General features: G+C 30.8%; 1 protein-coding gene across 1 annotated transcript in view; it reads right to left on the bottom strand.

Annotated features, from left to right (window-relative positions):
* LOC140432311 (polycystin-2-like protein 1) overlaps positions 1-25,838 on the bottom strand; it is an 80,237-nt gene that overhangs the window by 42,020 nt on the left and 12,379 nt on the right. The window contains exon 6 of the mRNA XM_072520146.1: positions 4,538-4,758. Coding sequence (XP_072376247.1) covers positions 4,538-4,758 — 221 coding nt within the window. The remainder of the gene's footprint in view (positions 1-4,537; positions 4,759-25,838) is intronic.

Raw genomic sequence — 25,838 nt, 5'->3', positions numbered from 1 at the left:
TTCGGTTTTCCGCTTGCCGTTTTGTATTCTTGTAACGAACTTACTTTTTTAACTTAACCAAAACAAATCAAAACTACTTGACGACAAGCTTGAAATATAATCTTCTTTTTTTATGAATTTTTTGATGAAGCCTTTCCAGTAACATAACGTCACAGAACACTTATATCTCTTTTTAGTGCGGGGTTGCCACCAACTTCTGAGCGCGTCAAGTAGAAGCTGGCGCTTTCGATTTGCACCGATTACGATGTGAGTTACAGAATTCCAATCCAAACACAAAAACGACGCGATAGATATCCAACATTCCGATTTCGGGTAATTACGATTCGACTTAGTCATTTCTATTTGATTTGTTAAAAGTTACAGAATAGATCTGATTGTGTGCAGCTGTATCCAAAATCATCTATTTATGATGATAACCAAGCTTTGAAATGAAGAAGGCAATCAAAAAGAAGAATATCTAAGTGTCATATTGGTAAATATAGGAAGTGAGTAGAAATCAATAAAAAAATGGTAGCCAAGTTGAAGGCCAAATATTCTAAGAACAAAATATATATCTGAAATTACAAGACTCCAGTTATCTATAAAGTGTATATATATATATATATATATATATATATATATATATATATATATATATCAACGAATTTTGGTGTAGAAAAGAGAGAGAAGAACTGTCAAATTAGTGTCCAGTGATTAAGGTAAAAAACAAAAAAGGAAGTCAAATTTTTATATCTACGTAAAATTACCCATTATTAAACCCATAAGGTAACCTAAAGTTACCCATTATAATTCAACATAAATTGCTAAGATTTATTTCATTTAAGAATCAACATACTGTTGGATCACCAACATCACAACTCTTCAGGCCAGACGCATGCACAAGGATGTAACTATACTGTACAATTTATTGCAGTCCCATACTTTGTTTAAAGTGCAGTCTTAATCTATGGCTCCACAAGCGACAGACTGTCGCTAGCAGTAGCAGTAAAATTACGGCGGCAGTAAAGCAGTAAAATCATGGCTCCACGAGCGACAGTTTACAGCGCGCATATCGCCGCTTTATGGTCTTGTAGTGGCACCATGAGCGTTAATATGACGCAGCTACAATCAGTGGTATCTTGTCCGTTTATATAATGTCCGTGTATATAGCAGATAAAATAAATAAATAAATAAGTAAAATAAATTCACACCGATAATACAATAATATAGTATAGATAATCTATCATTTCAACAAAAAGTTGCTTTAATATTGGCATTGTGCCGTCGGCGTAGGGTTAAAAAACAACGGAAATGGTAGATTCACCCTGTTCTAGTGCCTAAACAGACAGAGGGAAAATGTTTTCTTTTACACAACAAATTAAAAGAATATCCTGACAAGTTTTTTGAATATTACAGGATGTCAGTGTCTTCTTTTAATTTTTTATTATGTGAAATAGAAGATGTAGCCTAAGCTCAGAAGAAAAATTAGCAATTACCTACCTTAAAGTAAGATTTCAAATTACATATTTTATAATCCTATACATGTATCTACCTAAAAATACCCTAAGTATCTAATAACACCGAGAATTAATTTACTTCGTTATTCTAAATATTTCGGTATTTTGTTTACATTATCTGTTATTAATTTCTCTAGTTACTTTTGAATAAGCCGCGCTCGTTCAGCAATTTTGTTTAACCGAATGATCTCATCGCACACTTAGCAGAAACAATTTATAGTCTCGAACACCGTAGAAATTTAACTGCGAACATTCTTTGGGTTTGTCATAAAAACCGACAGGCCGTGGTTCCTGACGAGCAACGAACGAACAGCTCGCAAGCGGTTCGTCCCGTCGTACAAATAGAGCGTTCACAAACGGTTCGCGAACGGTTCTGCTCGCATATGTGTACGCGCCTTTAATATGTTACAATAATTTAAAAAATTCTGATGCGACATAAAATCTGCTTTGTTGCATTCTTTTATTTATGAATCACGCCAAGCTATCGAAAACGAAACATTAGTACTAAAGGATAATAAAATTTTACTATAAACAATAATTATTAAAAGTTTATTTATATGCCATGATTAGACAACCACTTATATAGAAATGAATCACCAGTTCGAAGAAGGAAATCCAAAAAATAGATTTTCGGGAAATCAATAAAAACTGTTTATTCTGTCTATTCAACTTTTTCTTGTTTAATAATGGCATCTATTATTAAGTACACTTTGATAAGGTTAATTGGGATTGAAAAAAAACCATCCATTGATTTTTGTTATCTAGAATATCGATAAAGAAAATATTGGATTTATTTCTTTCTTAGAACTTATAATTTTTTGTTACGATTTGAGACACAAAATTGTATGAAAAAACTTTAAAGTAATTTATAAAAACAAAGAAACAACTTAACAAACACAGAGAAATAAACAAACAAGAACAAAAATATCCGATTAAATGGCAATTACCGCTACAAGCGACAAATTACTGCTAGTGGAGCCACAAACGCGCTACAAATTACTGTTAAAAAATAGGTCCGGATCTATTCGAACGCGACACGGCCTTGACGACGCGTCTCGGTCACAAGGATCTAGGGATCCCACCTTAAATTTTCACCTTTACCATGCGAGATGCGCCATGCACCATTGCGCAGATGATTTTAAGACTTTGACATTTTTGTTTCTCCTAACCTAACCTGTATCTTTTACCGATTAAAAAAGGAGATCAATGCTCATCATAATTATAACCAATAAAGATAACCTTGGTCCATCCTTGGCCGTTTTCTTAGATTGTTCAAAATTTCTATAAATATTTTGAGAACGATTTCAAAACGTCAAACTTTGGTTAGTTAAAAAATGTGATTTTCGTTACAACCAATAAATTGTGGCTTAATCCCATATAAACATAATATTTAAATTAAAAAAGAAGTTTAAAAAAGTTTCTTTGTAAAAGATTTTGCTATTTAGTAGTGGGAATAAAATGTAAAGAAACATACAAAACACCAGGAGAAGTACTCAATGTTTGTCAAATAAAACAAGAAATAGGCTTTTTGAAAGAGGAAAGAAAGAATTTTGGAAATTAAGATAATATATTATGAATGATATGAAGGATAAAATTTTCTTTTAAATTAAGAATTAGTTGTAAGTTTTTTATTTATGAGATTTGCTAGTCATCATTTTAATCATAATTTCGATAAGACTACATAAATAAAAGATTATAATTGGTTAATTAAATATCTAGCTTAAATCTAGTTTTCAAATAAATTGTCAATTGATTATTTCTTGAAATCACAGGCCAAAATTTTAAAATCCTAATATGCGTAATGGAGCATCGCGCAGATCGCATGGTAAAGGTAAAAATTTAAGGTGGGATCCCTAGATCCAAGTGTCTCGGTCTCGAAACGAAGCGACAATCTACAGCGGGTGGAGCCACTCAGTATCACTGCTGTTGTTTTCATTTATCAAGCTACATTTTACTGCAACTGCTAGCGACAATGGAGCCATAGCCTTACACGTGGTTCTTTGATGCTACTAGCTGTATAATTTAGTTTAGGCTACGGCTCCACGAGCGAGAGATTGTCACTAGCAGTAGCTGTAAAATTACGGCGGCAGTAAAGCAGTAAAGTCATGGCTCCACGAGCGACAGTTTACAGCGCGCATAAACAATAATTATTAAAATTTTATTTATATGACATGATTAGACAACCACTTATATAGAAATGAATCACCAGTTCGAAGAAGGAAATCCAAAAAATAGATTTTCGGGAAATCAATAAAAACTGTTTATTCTCTCTATTCAACTTTTTCTTGTTTAATAATGGCATCTATTATTAAGTACAGTTTGATAAGGTTAATTGGGATTGAAAAAACAACAACAACAAATTAAAGAAAATATTGGATTTATTTCTTTCTTAGAACTTATAATTTTTTGTTACGATTTGAGACACAAAACTGTATGAAAAAACTTTAAAGTAATTTATAAAAACAAAGAAACAACTTAACAAACACAAAGAAATAAACAAACAAGAACAAAAATATCCGATTAAATGGAAATTACCGCTACAAGCGACAAATTACTGCTAGTGGAGCCATGAACGCGCTACAAATTACTGCTAAAAAATAGGTCCGGATCTATTCGAACGCGACACGACCTTGACGACGCGTCTCGGTCTCGAAACAAAGCGACAATCTGCAGCGCGTGGAGCCACTCAGCACTCAGTATCACTGCTGTTGTTTTCATTTATCAAGCTACATTTTACTGCAACTGCTAGCGACAATCTGTCGCTCGTGGAGCCGTAGCCTTAATCGATTTTAAATTGTGACCTGGTTTTTGTTTTGTTTTGTTTTTTTTCTTTCTTGTCTATGTTATTTTAAAATTTTTTGACATGTAATAAATTAGGATTTGAAAATTTTATATTTTAGTATGATAATATTGTATTTAAATTGAACAATTGCTCGTTGACAAATAAATAAAAATAAATAAATTATTAAATTATTACTTCCCAAATGATAAGATAGATAGATCCATTCTTATATATGCTAATATAATATGCCTATACTCACCAACTCCAAAAATATTTAAATTTGCGTTATATACGCTAAAATCCACAAATACTGCTCTCGTCCCTCTTCTGATCCAAAGATTATCCTTCAACTTTTTTATTGTTGCCTGTGTTTCAAATTTCGAAGTTGCTAAATCGGTGTAAAAGCCGCCTCCACCATAAGTAGCGATTTTACCCCGATATTTTAAACTTTTTGTTACCGTATCACTCTTGTAGGTCCACCTATATATAGATAGAATAAGAGAAGACTTGGAGTTAATATTATAAGAAACATAAATACAATATTTTGTATACAAATGCACAGTGTGCCATCATAAGACGGTAGGTGGACAAAAAGCAGGAATTATTTTCTGGGAAATATTTTCTATAAGTGTAAAAAACCCCTTCTGTGTCCTAATTCAAAAATTGTTTTTCCTTAAATTAATTTATAATGTATTATTAAAGTTAGTATAAAAGGAAATGAGTAAAGGCATTTGAAAATAATTGTAATTTGGCTATTCTTGCGATATCTGTGCCTAATATATTTTGATGATGGATTTTGAACTAAAAGGTGACTACTTTTGAGTCAGCACGGTTTTCGGATTAAAACGTTTCAAGTGAGTGTCGTAAAGTTTTATTTTTTATTAGGTTTTTGTCATCTCAATATCGTAAGTCTATTTTTTTTATTTCTTTTTTTAAGATTTTATTTGGCCGAATGGAGAAAAAAAAAAACACCAAAGACAATTATTTTCGTTGGAAACAAAAAAATTGAAATTTTAGATCGCTTAGAAAAAGGAGAAGGATCTACGGCAAATTGGAAAATATTTTAGTATAGACGAATCAACTGAAGAGCAATTAAGAAGAATGAAGTTGCTATAAGAAAATCTATAATTTCTGGTACAAAATTAAGCGCCAGGGATATATGCATTAGAAGACTGAAAACCAGACAGCGATAAAGAAGAATTCTATGATGAGCTACAAACATTAGTGGAAAGAGAAGTGAAGCAAAATGAACTACTTATATTATTGGGAGATTTTAATGCCAGATTAGGAGACGAAGTAATACCAGGAATAAAACAAAGGTATAATGAAAGAGTTATTAATGAAAACGGAAAGAGAATGGTGGAATTCTGCACATCAAACGAACTAAGGCTAACCAACACATTTTTTGATGATAAAATTCAACACAAATATACGTTTGAAAATACAAGAGGACATAGATCAATGATAGATTATGTGGTCACAAACAGAAATATTCACCATAAACAGATAGTGGATGTGAGAAGTTTGACGTCACCCAATGTGGGAAGCGATCACTATTTGGTACTTGGTAAAATTAGATTCAATGAAAGATGGAAAGAGAAGCTTAAACAAACCAATTCAGAGGAAATAATAAAAATAGAAAATAGAGATGACTCCATAAAATCATTATATCAAAAAAGGCTAAAACAGAAAAAACAAATGGAGAATATCGAAAATGAAAGAAATGTAGAGACTAGCTGGAGATAACTCAAGAAAAATATTCTGGATGCTGCCGAGAAGCACTTGGAACGAAATTAATAAACAAAAAGTGGTCAACGAAAACACCATGGTTTACACTAGAGGTTAAACAAAAATGTCACCAAAAAAAGAAAGCTTTCCTAAAATATAAGTAAGAAAAAACGAATGAATCATATGATATGAAGAATATAAAAGAATAAGAACTGAAACTCATCAAATGGTAAGAAAAACAAAAACATATTACTGGGAAAGATTCACAAAAGGACTAGAGATGGATTTCTATGGACAACAGAAACAAGTATGGCGCTTCATAAGACAACAAAGAAGCGAAATGAAAGAACTAGTTGAAATAGAACACATAGAAGAGGATACATGGATGGCCTTCCTGGCAGAAATGTTTAAAAAACAAAACGAAGAACCTTTACCAGAAACGCCAAATATAATAATAGAGGAAAAGACCGAAATCTCCCGAAACGATGTGAAAGAAGGAATAAACAAATTAAAAAACAGAAAGTCACCAGGAGAAGATCAAATACCAAATGAACTCTTAAAATATGGAAGTTATCACCTTGTACAACAACTGCAACTTCTTAATAATAAAATAATCACCACGAACAGAATACCAGATGAATGGAGAAGAGCGATCATGGTGATGTTCTTCAAAAAAGGAGATAAGAAAGACCCCAATAATTATCGAGCAATAAATCTAAAAAATACAACACTCAGATTGACAACAAGAATAATAGCGACAAAAATAAACGAACAAATATCTCTGCAAGAGAAACAGCAAGGATTTCGGTCAGGAAGATCATGCACGGATGCAGTTTTTGTAATAAGACAAATAAAAGAAAAGTCGCTGGAAAACAACAAACCAGCATATATGTGTCTGATAGATTTGAAGAAAGCGTTTGATAGAGTGAGAATTCGGGACGCGATACATTTATTATATGAAAAGGGAATATCACTGGATTTAGTAACAACCATTGAGAATATATATAAAGATAACATAGCTATGGTAAGATGTAAAGGAAAACTATCGCAACCTATCAAATATGACACTGGCATTAGACAAGGAGATTCGCTGAGCCCATTAATATTTAATCTGATAATGGATAAAATCATAAAGAAAGTTAAAAAAAAGAAGAGGGTATGGAATGGGAGAAAAGGAAATAAGGATAATATGCTACGCCGACGACGCCATAATAACAGCCGAAAATGAAGATGACCTACAAAGATTAATTAAAGAATTCGAAGATAAGGCGCTCATATACAACATGGAGATCTCAACAGAAAAAACTAAACCGATAGTGATATCAGCGGAACCGAGACGATGTAAACTAGTCATAAATAACAAAATAATAGAACAAGTAATGGAAACTGAATACTTGGGAATAAAACTGTCAAGCTACGGAAAAGTGGAAGAAGTACAAAAACAAGTGAACATGGCAAACAGAGCAGCAGGATGTCTCAACAACACAATCTGGAGAAACAAATACTTCACAACGGAAACGAAAACCAGGATATATAAATCAACATTAAGACCGATAATGACGTACACAGCGGAAACAAGAGCAGATACGGCGAAAACACAAAGACTACTGGAAACAACAGAAATGAAAGTCTTACGAAAAATAACAAACCAAACTCTAAGAGACAGAGTAAGAAGTGAGGAAATATGAGCGAGATGTGGTATAGAGGAAATAAACGCGTGGACCAGAAGAAGAAAAGTGGAATGGAATCAACACATCGAAAGAATGACAGAAAATAGAATAGTACAAATAGCAAGAGACAAATCGCCAAATGGAAGAAAATCATTGGGACGACCGAGGAAAACATGGTCAGACAACGTCAATTGAGGCTAAAAACCGAAGTAAAACAGGCATTAAGTCTATTTATAAAGTAGAAGAAGAAGAAAAATTAAGCGCGAAATTTTCATCTTACTCAAGGGATGTATTATTAGAAAGAACAGAAAGAGCCATCGCAATTCGGATTGAGGAACTAATTCAAAGAAGAATTCCTGTAAGTGGTTATTTAATCCAGGAAAAAGCTCTTCAGTTTTATGAGTTAATGTAACAGTCAGAGCCACCAACTTCCACTTCCCAAGCTGGTAAAGAATTTTCAGATAGCAAATGATGGCTAACCGGGTTTATAAAAAGAAATGCGTTTCATAATATCAAAATTAGAGGAGAGAGTGCTACAGCAACAAAAATATTTCTACAGGAGCTAGCGAAAATTATTGAATATGGGGACTATTGTGCCAATCAAGTATTTAACGCTGATGAAACGGGACTGCTAACCGTACTTAGATCGCAAAGGATGAAAAAACTATAAGTAGACATAAAGCAAGTAAAGATCGGGTAACAGTATTACTTTGGAGCAATGCATCAGGAGATCGGATGTTGAAACCACTCTTAATAAACAAATCTCTCAGACCACCTGCTTTAAAAGGCAAAGATTTAAAACAACTGCCAGTGCATTGAATGGCTAATAAGATAGCCTGGGTGACAACAGCTATCTTCACAGAACGGTTCAATAATTGCTTCGTGCCAGAAGTAGAAGCCTATATGAAGAAAAAATCTCTCGTTTTTTAAGTTTTATTAATTACTGACAATGCAGCAGGTTATCCACACTTAGAACATCCAAACGTTCAAATAGTATTTCTTCCGCCCAATACAACAAGTTTTATTTAGCCATTAGATCAAATCGTAATTGAAACGTTTAAAAAATATTACATAAAGGTAACTTCGAAATACATCGTGAGTAAACTAGAAAGTGAGCCCTTAATAGTAAAAGACGTGAGGAAGCCATATTCTATTTTTGATTGTTGGATTCATGTTACATCTGCTTTCGCTCAAATAAGACCAAGAACTTTAAATGCCTGTTGGAAAAAGGTTTGGCCAGCATGTGTAACAGTCAATGCAACCATTCAAACATCGACACTATCAGATGAAATAATTAATTTGGCACATGAAATTGGCGGAGATGGTTTTAATACATTCAACCACGTAGATTAATTGCTTGTGAATGACGTATTAAGTGACCATGATATAATTTATCAATCATTGGAACTAACTTTAGATGGCGTCGTGAGTCTAGAAGATGATAATGATGAGGAAGATAAAACAATCCCCTCTCTGCCAAATTAATTAGAGAAAGTCTTTAACTTTGCAGTAAATTAGAAAATCATTTTTTTATTAATGACCCCAATTCTGACCGAGCCTTTAAATTACAACGTGAGCTGTAGAACATGCATGTCAGGATATCGTAAGCTGCATAAGAAATATATCGCATCCTCATCGCAAAGTTTAATTACTGATTACATTGTCAGAAAAGGAAGAGCTACATAGAACGAGAATGAAGTTTGTGAAAATCCATCGCCTTTACCACAAATATCTATTGAAGAGACAGTTTCTTCTAACGATGAAGATGAGACGGTGCAAACCATTATCAGATAGCGATAATGATTAAAAATGTAAATGTAAAACTGTACGTACCTATTACTTTCCCATAAAATAAAATCAATTTTATTAATAATAAAATAAAAGTTTTAAGTTTTTTAAGCTTTTGTATGAATTTCTTTCAGATATTCGAAGTAATTTATCATGCAGCCTATTACTTTTTTTTCTGCAAAATTTTTTATTTTTTGTCTTGGTTTTATGTAATTTTAGAAGGCTAGGGAACGTATCCTTACTTTTTCAAGGCAAGTAATGTCTTTTTTTTATGCGATTTTTTTATATCTGCTTTTCTATGTAACGTATCATCCACATAAAACGAGACCTTACTATATGTATATAGTATATATCGTCGGTATACTGCGAAAACCAGGTAAATGTCGGAATACCGAAATCGAGAAAAAACGTTTTTAAAGTTTAGTTTTTTATTGTGAATTAAGCAGTCAGCCTGTTTTTGATATTAGGTATTCTAGTGAAAGATGCATATATCTGAAATGATATTCTATCATTAGTTTGAAAAAGTTAAGGCACCTATCTGACTAATTATAAATTTAAGTTGGAAATGCTATCATTTACCTGGTTTTACCTGTAAATCTAAATAAATCAATTACTCTTCAAATAACATATTTAACACAAATATTAGTCGATATTTATGACATTTAACTGGTTTTCCCTGAAAATTTTGTTAACATCTGTGTGTAGTTATAGTTATTATTTATATGAATGATAGGCAGTTTTATAGAAAAAATCAAATTTATTTCGAATATAATAATAACAATATTATTATTATGAGGCTTCCTCGTCCGATTCGTCACTAAAAGCAGGCTCTGGCAAGATGTCTGTTACATCATTTCCAGTTGTCAAATTACGATATCACCCGTGATATTCCTCTGGTATCACTCCCTTATCCCATAGCTGTACCAAATCTCTCTTTTTTGCTATGCCAATTGGCAAATGTGCATCATAAAGTCGTTTAAGTTCTTCAAGATTGCTTGTATTAGTTCATAACTTGGCGTGCTTTTTTCTTTTTGACTGCCGTGCAGTATCAGTAAGGAAATAATTGAAGCTTGTTGACATGTCATAATTAAAATAGATTCTGTTTGTCCCTCCTTTCACGCATCTCATTATTTCTATCTTCAACCACATTATTTTTTCGCTGTTTTGGTCTTTTGTCCGGTTTTTAATTAAAGTGTGTGACAAATTTTTTAAATCATAAAAGTCGTAGTATTTAACTTCTTTACATTTGTATGGTTCTATACATACTTTTTTATCATCAACCTTGATATTTTTAGTTCCTCTTGCATTTTGAAAAACAGACAAGTAATCTGGCATCACATAGATAGATCTGTGTTTTTTAGCGGTTTCGATATTACTCTGCATAAAGTCAACTTCCATATAGGAATGTCCAGACTCTAAAAATTTGTGTTCAATAATATTTAAATGGTCTATGTTTTGAACATCCCATAATAGTAAGGCTGCAATATGCTGATTACGATTCTGTCTTCTGCAGGTATCAGAAAATAAACTTATTTCACTTACATATTCTGGAACACATTTTGATAAGTAGTGGAGTATAATGCTTCCTATTTCAGAACTTCCTTGTCTACCGTTAATTTCTGACCAGTCAAAACAGTAAGCTGCATTTGGTAATGCGGCTTCATATACACACAAATTGTAGACACATAATTTTCGAGAATAATATAGTTTTCCAGTCAATCCACTTGGAATCTGTAGTACGGCCTGTAGATCGAAAGTAATTGAAACAAAATCCCGTTGTTCATTAGATCTTTTCTTATCATTTTGTTTTTTAAGATTACATACTTCTTTTCTTCTCTGATGTTCTCTGTAACTGTATTCTAAATCCGATTTGTCAATTGGATTAGCCCTATCATATGTATTACAAACTAAACATTGATTTTTTTTAGCAACAAAAAGCTTAAATTATAGTCGTTAGAAAATATTCTTTGATATGTAATTTCGCTAACACCTTCCAGTTTCTTCTGCTCACAAACATTTATAAAAAGTTGGTACATTTTTCTTATACTTAAATTTTTGTCCAAATATCTACGCTTTGAACTTTGGCGAATATAATGTGGGCCCATGGTTGGAAAAGACTCAATATGAGCCTTCACGATTTTTCGGGTTTTACTGCTTGTTTTATTTGGCGGTGTATGCTTGCCTCTTTTATCCGTATCTGCATAACAGCTTAGAATATCAGTTTTTCCTACAACATCCTGTATTAAAGACGCTGATATACAAAGTGTCTTACAAAAAAATTTCTCACTTACCTGTATGTCTTGACCATTCAAAGAAAAGTAACACTTTTTGGAAAATGCACGTGGTTTTTTAAACTTCAACGAACTGCAACGACTCTCTTTGGTGGCTCCGTTTTAATACGTGCAATAAGAAAATGTTTCAGGCCTACATATTCTAACTTTCAATAATCACGACATAGTCTTTGTCTGTAATCTTCGCTGAAATAACTGGCACATATGTAAAAGCACTCAGAACAATTAACTGGTTTTGGCAATTTTGCTGGTCTATGGTATTTTTTTATCTCATAAGGCAAACCCTCAGCACGCCTCCTTTTTGCGACCTTTATTACCCAATCTTTGGGGTTAACTTTTCTCCAACGTTTTAGTGGACGTACGTCTTTCCATACTTTGTAAAAACTATAGAAACTATAGAAAACTATAGAAACTATAGAAAACTATAGAAACTATATTGTTCTCAGAATCATCAAGAATTGAGCTGCTGTCTTCAGTTATTCTATCTGTGTATGTGTTATAAAGATCATTTATGGGTTTAGCTTAGTAACCATTTCTAAATTTTAACTCAACCCGTTTTCAGGTAGAATGAAGTAAGTGTACTTAAAGGTTTTTACTAGTCGATATGAAAGAGAAATTTTAATAAATCATACACGTAAAATGTATTAATGACACTTATCACCTTTTTACTGAATATGGTTTGAAGTAGTAGAAATATATTGTTGTCCGGCATAATAATATATGTGGGCTTACTTTGTTTTACATGCAACAGAACTTTAATTTTATGGAAGTAAGTAGCGATATATTGTTTTATTTGAAAATGAAAAGTTGATTAGGTGTAACTTATTTGTTTATTACACAAATTATCTGCTGAATGGTAAGTCGTATCATTTATTGGGTTTTACCTGTATTATGTAGAGCGGAAAAAGCTGAGAATTTTGGTATACTTAACTCAATATTTTAAAATTTGTCATTTATCTGGTTTTCGCAGTATACCGACGATATATATATATATATATATATATATATATATATATATATATATATATATATATATATATATTGTTATGATGTGTTTTTTGTTTTGAATGATGAGCAATGAGTATTTTTAATAATATAGGGTTTTTATCGCGGTTCTCAAAGAATTAGCTTGTAAGTACTTTTTTAAATTATCTTTATTATAACTATTATGAAACACACATATATATCTAACCTAGCCAATGTAAATTTAAAATAAACTATCTTTAAATTGATACTCTTATAAAACTAATTAAATTCTATAGACAATCTAAAATTTAAACAAAACTATCTTCAAAATTGAAATTGTTATGACACTAACTAAATTATATTAACAAAATTTTGTACCTTTCTTTCACTGAATGCCTAAATGAACTGTTTTCCACTATATATATTCTAATCACCACTGAAAGTCTTTGTACTTCGGTTATCCTTGTTTTTGTGAAATTTCTTTTTTTAATTATCAGCTTCTACCAATTTAAGATATATTTTTCTTCACCAGCATTTATATACCACCAACCAAACCAGCAAACACCATTTATATTTATTCTTCTTTTCAATATACCAATATCCAATTATTATAAGTTGATTTATACTAATCTCCAACCATAATATAATTTAATTTCTTCCAATATACTTTTTTTAATCTTCAATAATTATTTGTGTATAATTATAAATGTGCATTAAATTATATGCATAATTTTTAATCTTCATTTAACTCACTATATTAAACAATTGGACTATCTCCAACTAACTTTCATATTTCTTATAAAACTGCTTGACTGATTTACTAAAACTGTGAACAATTGACTTCACTAATTAATTGTGTCTATCTTCTACTAACTTTCATAATAAACTGCTTGACTTCTAACTAAAAACTTCTAAAAACTGCCTTTCATAATAAACTGCTTGACTTCTAACTAAAAACTGCCAAAAACTGCCATCTTGAATCCAAATCACGGGTATTTATATCTTTTGGACATTCTAGAACCATCTCGTAAGATATCATGTTCTATTCAGTTCTATTTAATACATGTCTGAATTTTCTGGAACAAACCATTTCGCAAACATGGCCATCTCCGGAGATCCAGAGAATTCCATTCTTTTCTATTAATAATTTTGTTGACATTTAGGCTTTTCAGATCAGAATATATAATTAAATTAGTAACTAACACTCTAATTTAATAAAATACACATTTCAAACAATATATTATTATAATAACCCCACTTATATTCGTATTATGATTCTTAATTTGACACTTGGAGTATGTATAGTTGGTTGCCTAGGCACATGGCTCACTTATATATATTTACAATATTAAAATACAACTTTTTATAATTATTATATGCTAATTTATTAAAAATGCCCTCACATAAATATATTTTTATTAAATTCTCTAGTATATAACTTATTTAAAACAACCAAATATCTAATATTATGTAGTATATAACTTATAAATTATTTTCTATAAACCCTAATCGTCACAATACCCCAAAAATAATATTTAAAATAAATAATTTACTTATTATTTTTTTAAATATTAATTTTCTCATACCTTATTAAATTTAATAAATCAAATTTTTTTTTATTTATTTAAAATGTGTTAAATACATCCCTGTTCGCTGTCTATGTCAAAACAGAGAACAACGCTGCACAGTTCGGCTATTCTATGGTCAAACTGTCATGTCAATTGGAGAATGGATTTTATCAGAGAATAAAATATAACCTTAATTAAAAATATAATCTATATTGTGTTCTGTTTGTTTATAGACAAAATCTAGGAATTATTTCCATTCAAAATAACTTTCATCAATATAAATTGGTAAGTTTTACACTTTTTATAAAGACATTTACATAATCAATTCTGTATCTAACCCCAAATTATGATTTTTAGGGTACCAAACAATTTCCATATGTACAAAATTCAACAAGTATGATGTCAAATTTATTCACAACAAAGAAATCTACCATCTATCTATGAAATGGATCTATCAGTAAGTTTTTTTTTTTTTTGAAATTCTTTGTTTAGTTGACATATTGGGCATTGGGTAGTAATTTCTTTTGCTATACTTATGTCATTCTTTGCAAAATAATTGTCCCTAAATAGCATCCATAGCTTTCTTGAACCAATATGCATATAGTTGTTATGTAAATTTTTCAATATTTTCTTTGCTAAAGTTCTAGTTATTACATATACTTCTATGCCATTTATTATTTTATAATATACCCCATCTTTCCTAAGGACTTTTTTTTCTTCACTCAAATTGATCTGATCTCTTATAATTTCTTCTTTAGAATATAATCCAGTACTGTCTACTAATTGATTTAATCCAATTTTTATTGTTCGCTGCCCTTTTTGTGATATATTTTCTAACCTTGATAAAGCATCTGCCACTATATTGGATTTTCCAGAAATGTATTTGATTTCAAATGAGTATTCACTCAATATTAGACTCCACCGATGTATTCTACTGTTTCCATATTTGTTATTTAATATAGACGTTAAAGCTTGGTGATCTGTTTCTATTGTAAATTCATTACCCAACAAATAAAATCTTAATTTTGTGACACAGTGTATTATACTTGCTAGTTCTAATTCTGAAACTGAGTAACCCTTTTCATGTGGCTTTGTGATTCTTGAAATGAATTGTATTGGGTATTCGACCCCATCATGTATTTGTAATAATACCCCTGATAATCTCTCTATTGATGCATCTGTTCTTAGTATGAATGGCTGTGTATAGTCAGGATAGTATATTTTCAAATTTGACAGAAAAATGTTTTTAATTTCTTGGAATGCTAGTTCTCTTCTCTGATCCCATCTCCATTTTACACCTTTTCTCAGTAGTTCAAGTAATGGAATTTCTTTTATACTTAGATCTGGTATCATCCTTTTATAATAATTAATTATTCCAATAAATCCTCTTAAAGTTCTTAAATTGTGTGGTGTTTTATATTCCTGAATGACTTGTGTCCGTTCTGGATCCATTTCGATTCCCTTAGTGTTAAGTTTATAACCTAGATATATGACTTCTTTTTGAAAAAATGTACATTTTTCTTGATTTATTTTTAGTCCAACTTTGTCTAATCTATTTATTATAATTTTTAGGTGTTTCTCATGATCTTCAGCCGTTTTAGAAAAAATTAATATATCATCAATGTAGTGAATTACAAAATGTTCATATTGATCCAAAATATCATGAAGACATCTACATAGAGCACTGCAAGATGATTGAAGTCCAAATGGTACTACTTTGAATTGATATACTACTCCATCTATCTGAAATCCTGTATACTGTCTACTTTTTCTTTCTAGAGGTATTAACCAGAAACTATGCTGTAAATCGATTTTAGTGAAAAATGACATTCCTGTAATTCTTCCTAATATTCCATCTATACTCATTGGTGCTTCAAATTGCTTTTCAGTAATCTTGTTAATATTCCTTGCATCCAAACATAACCTGATTTCACCTGATCTTTTTCGTACTACTACTATGGGGTTAATAAAACGTGTGTCTGCCTTCTCAATGATCCCATCTTCTAACATATTATTAATTGTTTTGTTTACTTCTTCTCTGTATTTATATGGTATTGGGTATGATTTTGTTTTAAAATCTTTTTCTTCTTTAACTTTTATACTATGGATATAATTTTGTGCAATTCTATTTTCTTTATTGACAAGTCCCTTGTGTTGCTGCAATATGGAAATGACTATTGATTTATATTCTTCAGGGCAATTTAAAACTTTCATCATATCTTCTTCTTTACAAATAACATTATTCTTCATTATGTACTCATTATTCCTTGCTTCCAATTTTACGCACTCCGCCTCGTAGGCATCCATCTGCTTAAAATTTCCATTCCTTAAATATTCACTACAATAATTATTCTTTACATTCTTTTGGGACATTTCCCTATCATCAAAATACATTTCTTCTTCATAAACATCATTATTTTCTTTTAATAATATCCTATCAACTCTTATTCCTTCTTCTACCTCATCTTTCTGCATAAATTTAATTATTTGCCCTTCCAAAGTTACCATTTTTTCTTCAAAATCTATCTTTACTTTCTTCTTTTCCAATTCATCATTTCCCATTAATATATCAACACATAAATCCTTGACAATAAATCCTTGCATATTAATTTCTTTATTAAGAATATTAATTTTAAAATTGGCTAGTTTATCAATTTCACCCAACTTCTTATTATTTGCACCAATAATTTTAATTTTTGGAATCTTTATTATATCTGATAGTTTTAATGTATTAAAAATAAAATTCTCCGAGACTAAAGTACTTTCTGAACCAGTATCTATCATAATCTTAATCATTTTATTTTTGGCCAAAGCATTTATATAAATTAAATTAATAGATTCAATAATTTTCTCTTCATCTAAAGAAATAAATTCAGAAGGTTTTTCATAATAGCAATGGCCTAACTTGTAATTCAGAAAGTTTACTGCACAAAATTTTGATTATTAGAATTGTCAGATTGTATCTGACCACTTGGATCTGATGTCCTATGTCTTTCCCTACTATGACTTCTACTCACATTTTCTTGCCTTGTACTATTTCGTTCCCTGTCTTCGCAGCTTCTATTCCTTCGAACACAATTTACCTGTCTGTTATAGTTAGGTCGCTCTGTATTTCTTCTATTATTAAAATCTTGTCTATTATTATTAGTACTGTCATTAAAATGTTGTCTATTATAATTAGTATTATTATTAAAATTTTGTCTATTATAACTAGTATTATTATTAAAGTTCTGTCTATTTGGATTACTGTTATTATTATTAAAATTTTGTAAATTATTACCATACCTAGTATTAATGTTATATGATTGTCTATATTGTTGAATATCATTTTTATTATATTGAAAGTTATTATTGTTTTTTCTGTTGTTATTATTACTTGTCATATTGCCTCTTTGTATTCTTTGAATAAAATTAATAAAACTATCTATTGTTTGAATATTTTGTACAGTTACCGTTTGCACAACATCAGCATCAAAATGTCTAGATACATTTAAGACTGTTTCATCCTCTCTAAGTGGTGGTTCTAAATATTTTGCAACTGTTATCAATTTCAATGCATAATCTACCATATTTGATTTTAAATTTTGATTATACTTTCCAAAATATAGAATTTCTCTAAACTTTGCTTGCTCTAATTCACCCCAATAATAATTTAAAAATTTATTTTCAAATGTTTGAAAGTTATCTAAATCATTTTCAATACTAGCAAACCAAGTTGCTGCATTGTCATTTAATGTCACTCTAATATAATCTTTAATATCATTAATATTATTCACAAATCTTAATTTATGTTTTAAACTATTTATGTATACTCTAGGATGCAAATTTTTTATATTACCAGAGAATTTAATCCCAGTCTCATTTGTTAAATTTAAGTAAGGTCTCCCTATGTCTCTCATTTGTGAAATATCATCTATTCTCTGTTCCACATTTCTTATTTGATTACTATTTATTTGGATATTTTGTTGTATATCGTCTAATTTTTCTTCTGTGTTTCTCCTGTCTTCGTTAATTTTTACTTCTAAGTTACATTTCTGTAACTCTATTTTCTGTTCTATATCTATTTTATTATCTTGAATAATCCTCTTTACTTCTGTCCTCTCATTGTCTATCCTTTTCTTGTAGTCATTCCGTATACTTTTTATTTCATTTGCTACTTTTTTCTCTGCAGCTTCAAGTTTTTTATCCATTTGTTTTTCCATTTGTTTTACAATTTTATTATTATTATCTTCTATTTTCTTTTCTAATTTTCTATAATTCTCTTCCAATTTCTGTTCCATTTTTTTCATGTCTTCTTTGACTTCTTGTGAATTCTGTTCCATTTTTTGTTCTATTTTTTTCATGTCTTCTTTGACTTCTTTTGAATTCTCTTCCAATTTTTTTATGTCTTCTTTGACTTCTTTTGAATTCTCTTCCAATTTTTTTATGTCTTCTTTGATTTCTTTTGAATTCTCTTCTATTGTCTTGTTCATCTGCATCATTAATGACATCAAAGCTGCCATATTGACATTTTCCTCTCTTTCTGGATTCATTTCTGCAGTATCTTGTGGAACTTGAACTAAACTCTCCTCTTGTATAGGTTGTGTTTCTACTTCCACATCTTCTTCATTCTTTTTGCTTCTTGTACCTTTCTTTCCTTGAGACATTTTGAGACTTTACTTGTTCAAATATAATTAATAATAAAATCTATTATTTTTCCTTTCTACTGATAATTAATTTAGTTATATGAGAGCACTTATCTTCCCAAACTAATTCTTTTAAATAGAGAGCCACCGCGTTGGGTGCCAAATTGTTATGATGTGTTTTTTGTTTTGAATGATGAGCAATGAGTATTTTTAATAATATAGGGTTTTTATCGCGGTTCTCAAAGAATTAGCTTGTAAGTACTTTTTTAAATTATCTTTATTATAACTATTATGAAACACACATATATATCTAACCTAGCCAATGTAAATTTAAAATAAACTATCTTTAAATTGATACTCTTATAAAACTAATTAAATTCTATAGACAATCTAAAATTTAAACAAAACTATCTTCAAAATTGAAATTGTTATGACACTAACTAAATTATATTAACAAAATTTTGTACCTTTCTTTCACTGAATGCCTAAATGAACTGTTTTCCACTATATATATTCTAATCACCACTGAAAGTCTTTGTACTTCGGTTATCCTTGTTTTTGTGAAATTTCTTTTTTTAATTATCAGCTTCTACCAATTTAAGATATATTTTTCTTCACCAGCATTTATATACCACCAACCAAACCAGCAAACACCATTTATATTTATTCTTCTTTTCAATATACCAATATCCAATTATTATAAGTTGATTTATACTAATCTCCAACCATAATATAATTTAATTTCTTCCAATATACTTTTTTTAATCTTCAATAATTATTTGTGTATAATTATAAATGTGCATTAAATTATATGCATAATTTTTAATCTTCATTTAACTCACTATATTAAACAATTGGACTATCTCCAACTAACTTTCATATTTCTTATAAAACTGCTTGACTGATTTACTAAAACTGTGAACAATTGACTTCACTAATTAATTGTGTCTATCTTCTACTAACTTTCATAATAAACTGCTTGACTTCTAACTAAAAACTTCTAAAAACTGCCTTTCATAATAAACTGCTTGACTTCTAACTAAAAACTGCCAAAAACTGCCATCTTGAATCCAAATCACGGGTATTTATATCTTTTGGACATTCTAGAACCATCTCGTAAGATATCATGTTCTATTCAGTTCTATTTAATACATGTCTGAATTTTCTGGAACAAACCATTTCGCAAACATGGCCATCTCCGGAGATCCAGAGAATTCCATTCTTTTCTATTAATAATTTTGTTGACATTTAGGCTTTTCAGATCAGAATATATAATTAAATTAGTAACTAACACTCTAATTTAATAAAATACACATTTCAAACAATATATTATTATAATAACCCCACTTATATTCGTATTATGATTCTTAATTTGACACTTGGAGTATGTATAGTTGGTTGCCTAGGCACATGGCTCACTTATATATATTTACAATATTAAAATACAACTTTTTATAATTATTATATGCTAATTTATTAAAAATGCCCTCACATAAATATATTTTTATTAAATTCTCTAGTATATAACTTATTTAAAACAACCAAATATCTAATATTATGTAGTATATAACTTATAAATTATTTTCTATAAACCCTAATCGTCACAATATATATATATATATATATATATATATATATATATATATATATATATATATATATATATATATATATATATATATATATATATATATATATTATTGTGATATTTAAAGTCTTGGTGCGCCAAGCAATAATTAGCTAATTAATTTTTTTGAATAATTAAAATTATTTAAATGATATGACTATGACTCTATCACAATTTTTAATTCTTTTATCTCAGGGTTAAATTCGTGCTTCAATATCCAAGCTATTACATGTGAAAGGTAAGGTCCAGAGAATACCGGAATAATAAAAAACACAGATGATCTAACACTATATATTGAAATAAAAATAATGAAATAATTCACACTCAAAAGTTTTCAATAAACAAATCTCATATAAGGATTCTCAAAATTTTGTTCTCCGTACGTGAACAATCAAAATTAATGGTACAAACAATATTCATTGAAAACTCAAAATCCCAAACTATTCTAACTCTCCTAATCAAAATATTTATATCCTTTCTAAATTACGTGTAAAAATTGTGTTATCAATAAAAGAAAAAAAAAACTGCAGAAAACAAAAATATCTCTCTCTGATGATGAGTGGTCCAAATCCTTGTTCCTTGTAGACTATATTATCTCCTCTCAACCGCTCCCTATGTAATCAGCAATCTTACACAGATTGTTGCAAGTATATCGTCCTTAATGATCTCCTTCAAAAGCACAAATCATTCAAATTATGATAGCCTTTCTCCTCTCGATAAACTGAATCTCTCGTTGGCCCGAGTGAAAAATGACTCTTGGAATATCTTCTCTTTACGATAAACTGAATCTCTCGTTGGCCTGAACAGTGACTCTTGGAATATAAGTAGAGAAATATGACTTACAATATTTTGCTGCTTCAGCTTCTGTCAGATACACTAACTCCACAAAAACTCACTAACATTCAACACTACTGCTTGCTACATTTCACGAACCGCCAGAGAACAATCACCGTTCGTCTTACAGACTTGGAAACCAACTCATTCTCCCTTCTCTCTCCTCAATCTCGCTAAACTTTTTCCTACATACTTATCCCCCCTTTTTCAATCTCCGCCAATCAAAACTCGTCACAATTCCCCCATTTTTTCATTTCGATAACAAACAAATTTTTACCTATAATTATAAATTTCCTAAAACTTATTTACAAATAATATTTTTCTATAATTCTTAAAAACTAACAAAAACCTCTTTCTATAATCCCTTCTATTGTCTTTAATCACTGCATTAATGTATTTCAATTGTCTTTGAAGCAAGTATAACATAAAGCTTACATTTTGTTTAGTACAGGTAATCCAAGAATTTAATAACTTTCCTTCTTAGAAATGTTTGTTGGATATTATCCTACTTATCTGAATTATTTTAATGTTTTTGAACTTTGAAATATTTTAATCAACCCAATATTTTTCTCGATTTTGCATATCATAACAAAATATATATATATATATATATATATATATATATATATATATATACACTGGTCAGTTATTGATTCAATGTGATGCTGACCAATTTATTCATGTGATGCTGACCTTTTATTAGCACATTTTTGTACAACTATTTTTTTTTAATATTTTTCAGCATAAATGTACTCTTTTTCAAAAGTTGAGCTTAAACGTGGAAAAAAACGTTGAGCGAAACTGCATGTTATACAAGTTGTTGTTATCAAAGAATTATTTCTTGGGCATCACGGAGGCATTACTGAGAGAAACAAAAAATTCTATTTGCAGATTTTTATCAAATTTGTCCAAAAAATGAGCAAATTCGGGAAAGAGCCTAGAACGCTTCCTGTCAAATAATTCAGATTGGATGTCAGGAGATTTACACTTGGGTATCTCCTTTTACCATTCTGAGTCATCTATATCTGGTATGCTTACCACCCCGAGCGGCTACGGAAACAGTTTGACGAGTTCAGCGACAAAAATAAAAAGAGACGAGTTGATGACGTAGTTAAAGAGCGTGGTATAACGGAGTTAGTGGTTGTTGCACAAGTATCAGCAACCAATCATCAGAATTGTATTTGAGTCTGTATTCATGGTACTATATGTCTGTTACTAAGCAAACCATTCTGGTGCACAGTGTAGATGTTATTCAATCGGCTCTTCCACCAATTGGGCAGCTTTCTGAGAAAGCCCAATAAGCTCGCAATAAAGGTTCCAAAAGATTCCGAGAGTAGAATACTCGAACGGCTGTCACATATAGTCACCAATGATAAGAGTTCTGCATATCACTAGTTTCGTTCTTTTTGTAACTAGGCTTGTTGTTAAAAAAATTTTTTAATCCATAATAGACTCTATTTGCCAGATATATCCGTCAGTTAATTTCTGCACTTACTGCATTATTCTGATTAATTTGTGAGCCTAGGTATATAAATTCTCTTACTCCTTCGAAAGTATATGTTCCGATCGTTAGACCTTCGGGTTGTGCTGCTTGTATATAATTTGATATTTTCATATACTTCGTCTTACTAGTGTTAAAATCTAGTCCCATTCTTTTTGATTCGACCACGTCCGCCTTTCTTCTTGCAATAATGTCGATGTCATCGGCGTACGCTAGTAGTTGTACACTGCGATTAATTATAGTTCATCTGATTGTTATTCCAGATTCCCTTATCGTTTTCTCTAGTGCAATATTAAATAGAAGGCATGATAAGCTGTCTCCTTGTCTAAGTCCTATCTGAGACTGAAACTTTCTGGAAACTCCGTTCTGCACTCCAACTTTACACTCGACTCTTGAGAGGGTCGCTTTCACCAATTTTACTAAGTGTACTGGTATGCTGAATTCTATCATGGCCTTGTACAGTGCGTTTCTTTCAACACTATCATAGGCGCATCTAAAATCAATAAACAGGTGATGAGTATCAATGCCATACTCATATGTTTTTTCCAGAGCTTGCCTTAGAAGGAATATTTGATCGGTCGTTGATCTTTCTTTAAGAAACCCACACTGATATTTACCTATTATGTCTTCACAATATCCCGATAGTCGGTCGTAAAGAATATATGCCAATATTTTGTATGTTACGTTTAGGAGGGTTATTCCTCTGTAGTTGTCACATATTGTTTGATCTCCTTTCTTGTGGATAGGTACAATTATACCTATATTCCAGTCTTCTGGCAACTTTATCTGCTTCCAGATCAGTTCTACCTGTCTACATATACAGTATGTCAGGTTTTTTCCATACTTTAAAAGTTCTGAAGGAATGCCATCTACCCCAGGAGCTTTGTTTTCTTTCAATTTTTGTATAGCTTGGATGACTTCTACCTCTGTTGGGATGTTATCTTTCTCTCTTTCGTCGTCAATGTCCTCGAGTTGAATTTCTGATTCGTGGAGCCCTGTCTCACCTCTTATATTTAACCTTTCCTCGAAGTTTTCTGCCCACCTTTCTAGTATCTGGTCCTGATCACCAATGATCTCCCCTGTTCTATTTCTAACGATTGATAATCTTGGTTTGAATTCTTTCCTGTTCTGGTTAATCCTCTTGTAGAACTTTCGCGTTTCTGCTTGTGCCTTATAGCTCTCTAGTTCTTTTAGTTAGCTCTCTATATGCTCTTCTTTTTTTTTAAGTATTCGTTTTTCTTCTCGTCTCAGCTGCCTATACTCTTCCTCTGTTTGTCTCGTTCTTGGAGTCTTGGAGTCTTGAAGTCTTCTATATGCCTGATTTTTTCTTTGCGTTGCTTGTGCGCATTCCTCATCGTACCAGTCTGACCTTAATTTTTTACATTTTTGTTTTCCGATAACTTCAGTTGCCACTTCTTCCAATATGGCTCTACACTGCCTCCGATAGGTGTTAATATCTTCAACTATATCATCCGTGCAGCCGTCCAGCTTGCTTTCAAGACTTTCCTCGAATCTCTTAGCTATCTCAGGTTTCTTCAACGCTTCTACTTTAAACCTTTCCTCTTCAACTCCTTTTTCTTTCTTTGCATTTGAGATTCTAGCTCTTAGTTTAGCTTGTAGGAGGTAATGGTCCGTGTCTATGTTCGCCCCGCGTCTTGCACGTACGTCTATCACGTCGCTGAATCAGCCACCACATGGTCGATTTGGTTTACTGTATCCCCATCTGGACTTCTCCATGTTCCCTTATGTATATCTTTGTGCCTGAAACATGTGCTGACAATCACCATGTTCATTGAGGAGGCTAAGTGTATTAGTCGAGTTCCGTTGTTGTTTAACTCTTAATGCAAACTGTGAATTCCAATGGTTGGCGTGTATTCCCTCTCCTTACCTATCTTTGCATTAAAATCTCCTATTAAGACCTTTACGTCATTTCTAGGACAATGTTGTATGATATTTTCCAGTTATTCATAAAATTGTTCTTTTTCTTCTAGTATGTACCTATATTGTAAGAAAATAAAATATTTTCATTTTTACACAATGTTTTATATTTTTGACTCCCGGTCAGCCCATTTTGCTAAAAGTTTAACTTTTTATGTCAAATAATAATGAATTGTTACTATTTAACCCAGATCCAACAAGGAAATTCAAAAAATCTTACATTATCAAAAAAAAATGTCGTGGGATCAAATGGGTTAAAATTGAAATAAAAAAAATTTGTTTCCTTTTCAATGAATTTAAGCAGGCTTCTCCTATATCCATTGTACACTTCTCGTCATATAAAACTGGTACACTTTTTTTCCCAATGTAAACCTGTGACACTCAGACTGTGACTCTCAGACTGGAAACAATGGTCCGTGAATCAATTCGTTGTTGCCATCACAGATAACGGAATTGCACAAAATCTAAATATATAAACAATAACGTTCAAAAATGTATAAAGTTTTTAGATAGGTATTATTTTTATCATTAACAACAAAAAACTGTATCTAATAAATTTAAAAACCAGAGATAGGGTTGAGCTAATATCCAAAATGTTTGAAGGATCTTTAAACCTATGGTATTGGCACAGGGAACATTGGAATGCATATACTGTAATTTTATAGTTCAATTACCTACCGAACACGAATTGTATTTTGTGTCAATAAGTTTAGTAACTGGCAAACTACCAAAAATTAAATTATTATTTATTACAAGAACAATAAATGTGAAAAACTAACATTATACTTTATCCTACGTATTATTAACTATAAAATATCCGGGACGAAAAAACGCTTTTCAAAACGTGACAGTTACAATTTACAATCCAATATCTCACTGTAATGTTTTATTATAATACAGTATACTCCCTCTATAACGAACACGGTTATTACGAGGTTTCGCTTATAACGAGATACATTAGATGTCCCGTGAAATTTCTATTGAACTATAACCGTCTATAGCGAGGCAAATTTGGTTATAACGA

The sequence above is a fragment of the Diabrotica undecimpunctata genome, chromosome 1, assembly GCF_040954645.1.
Source record: "Diabrotica undecimpunctata isolate CICGRU chromosome 1, icDiaUnde3, whole genome shotgun sequence".
Classification (NCBI taxonomy): domain Eukaryota; kingdom Metazoa; phylum Arthropoda; class Insecta; order Coleoptera; family Chrysomelidae; genus Diabrotica; species Diabrotica undecimpunctata.
This window is presented reverse-complemented; position numbering and strand designations above follow the sequence as displayed.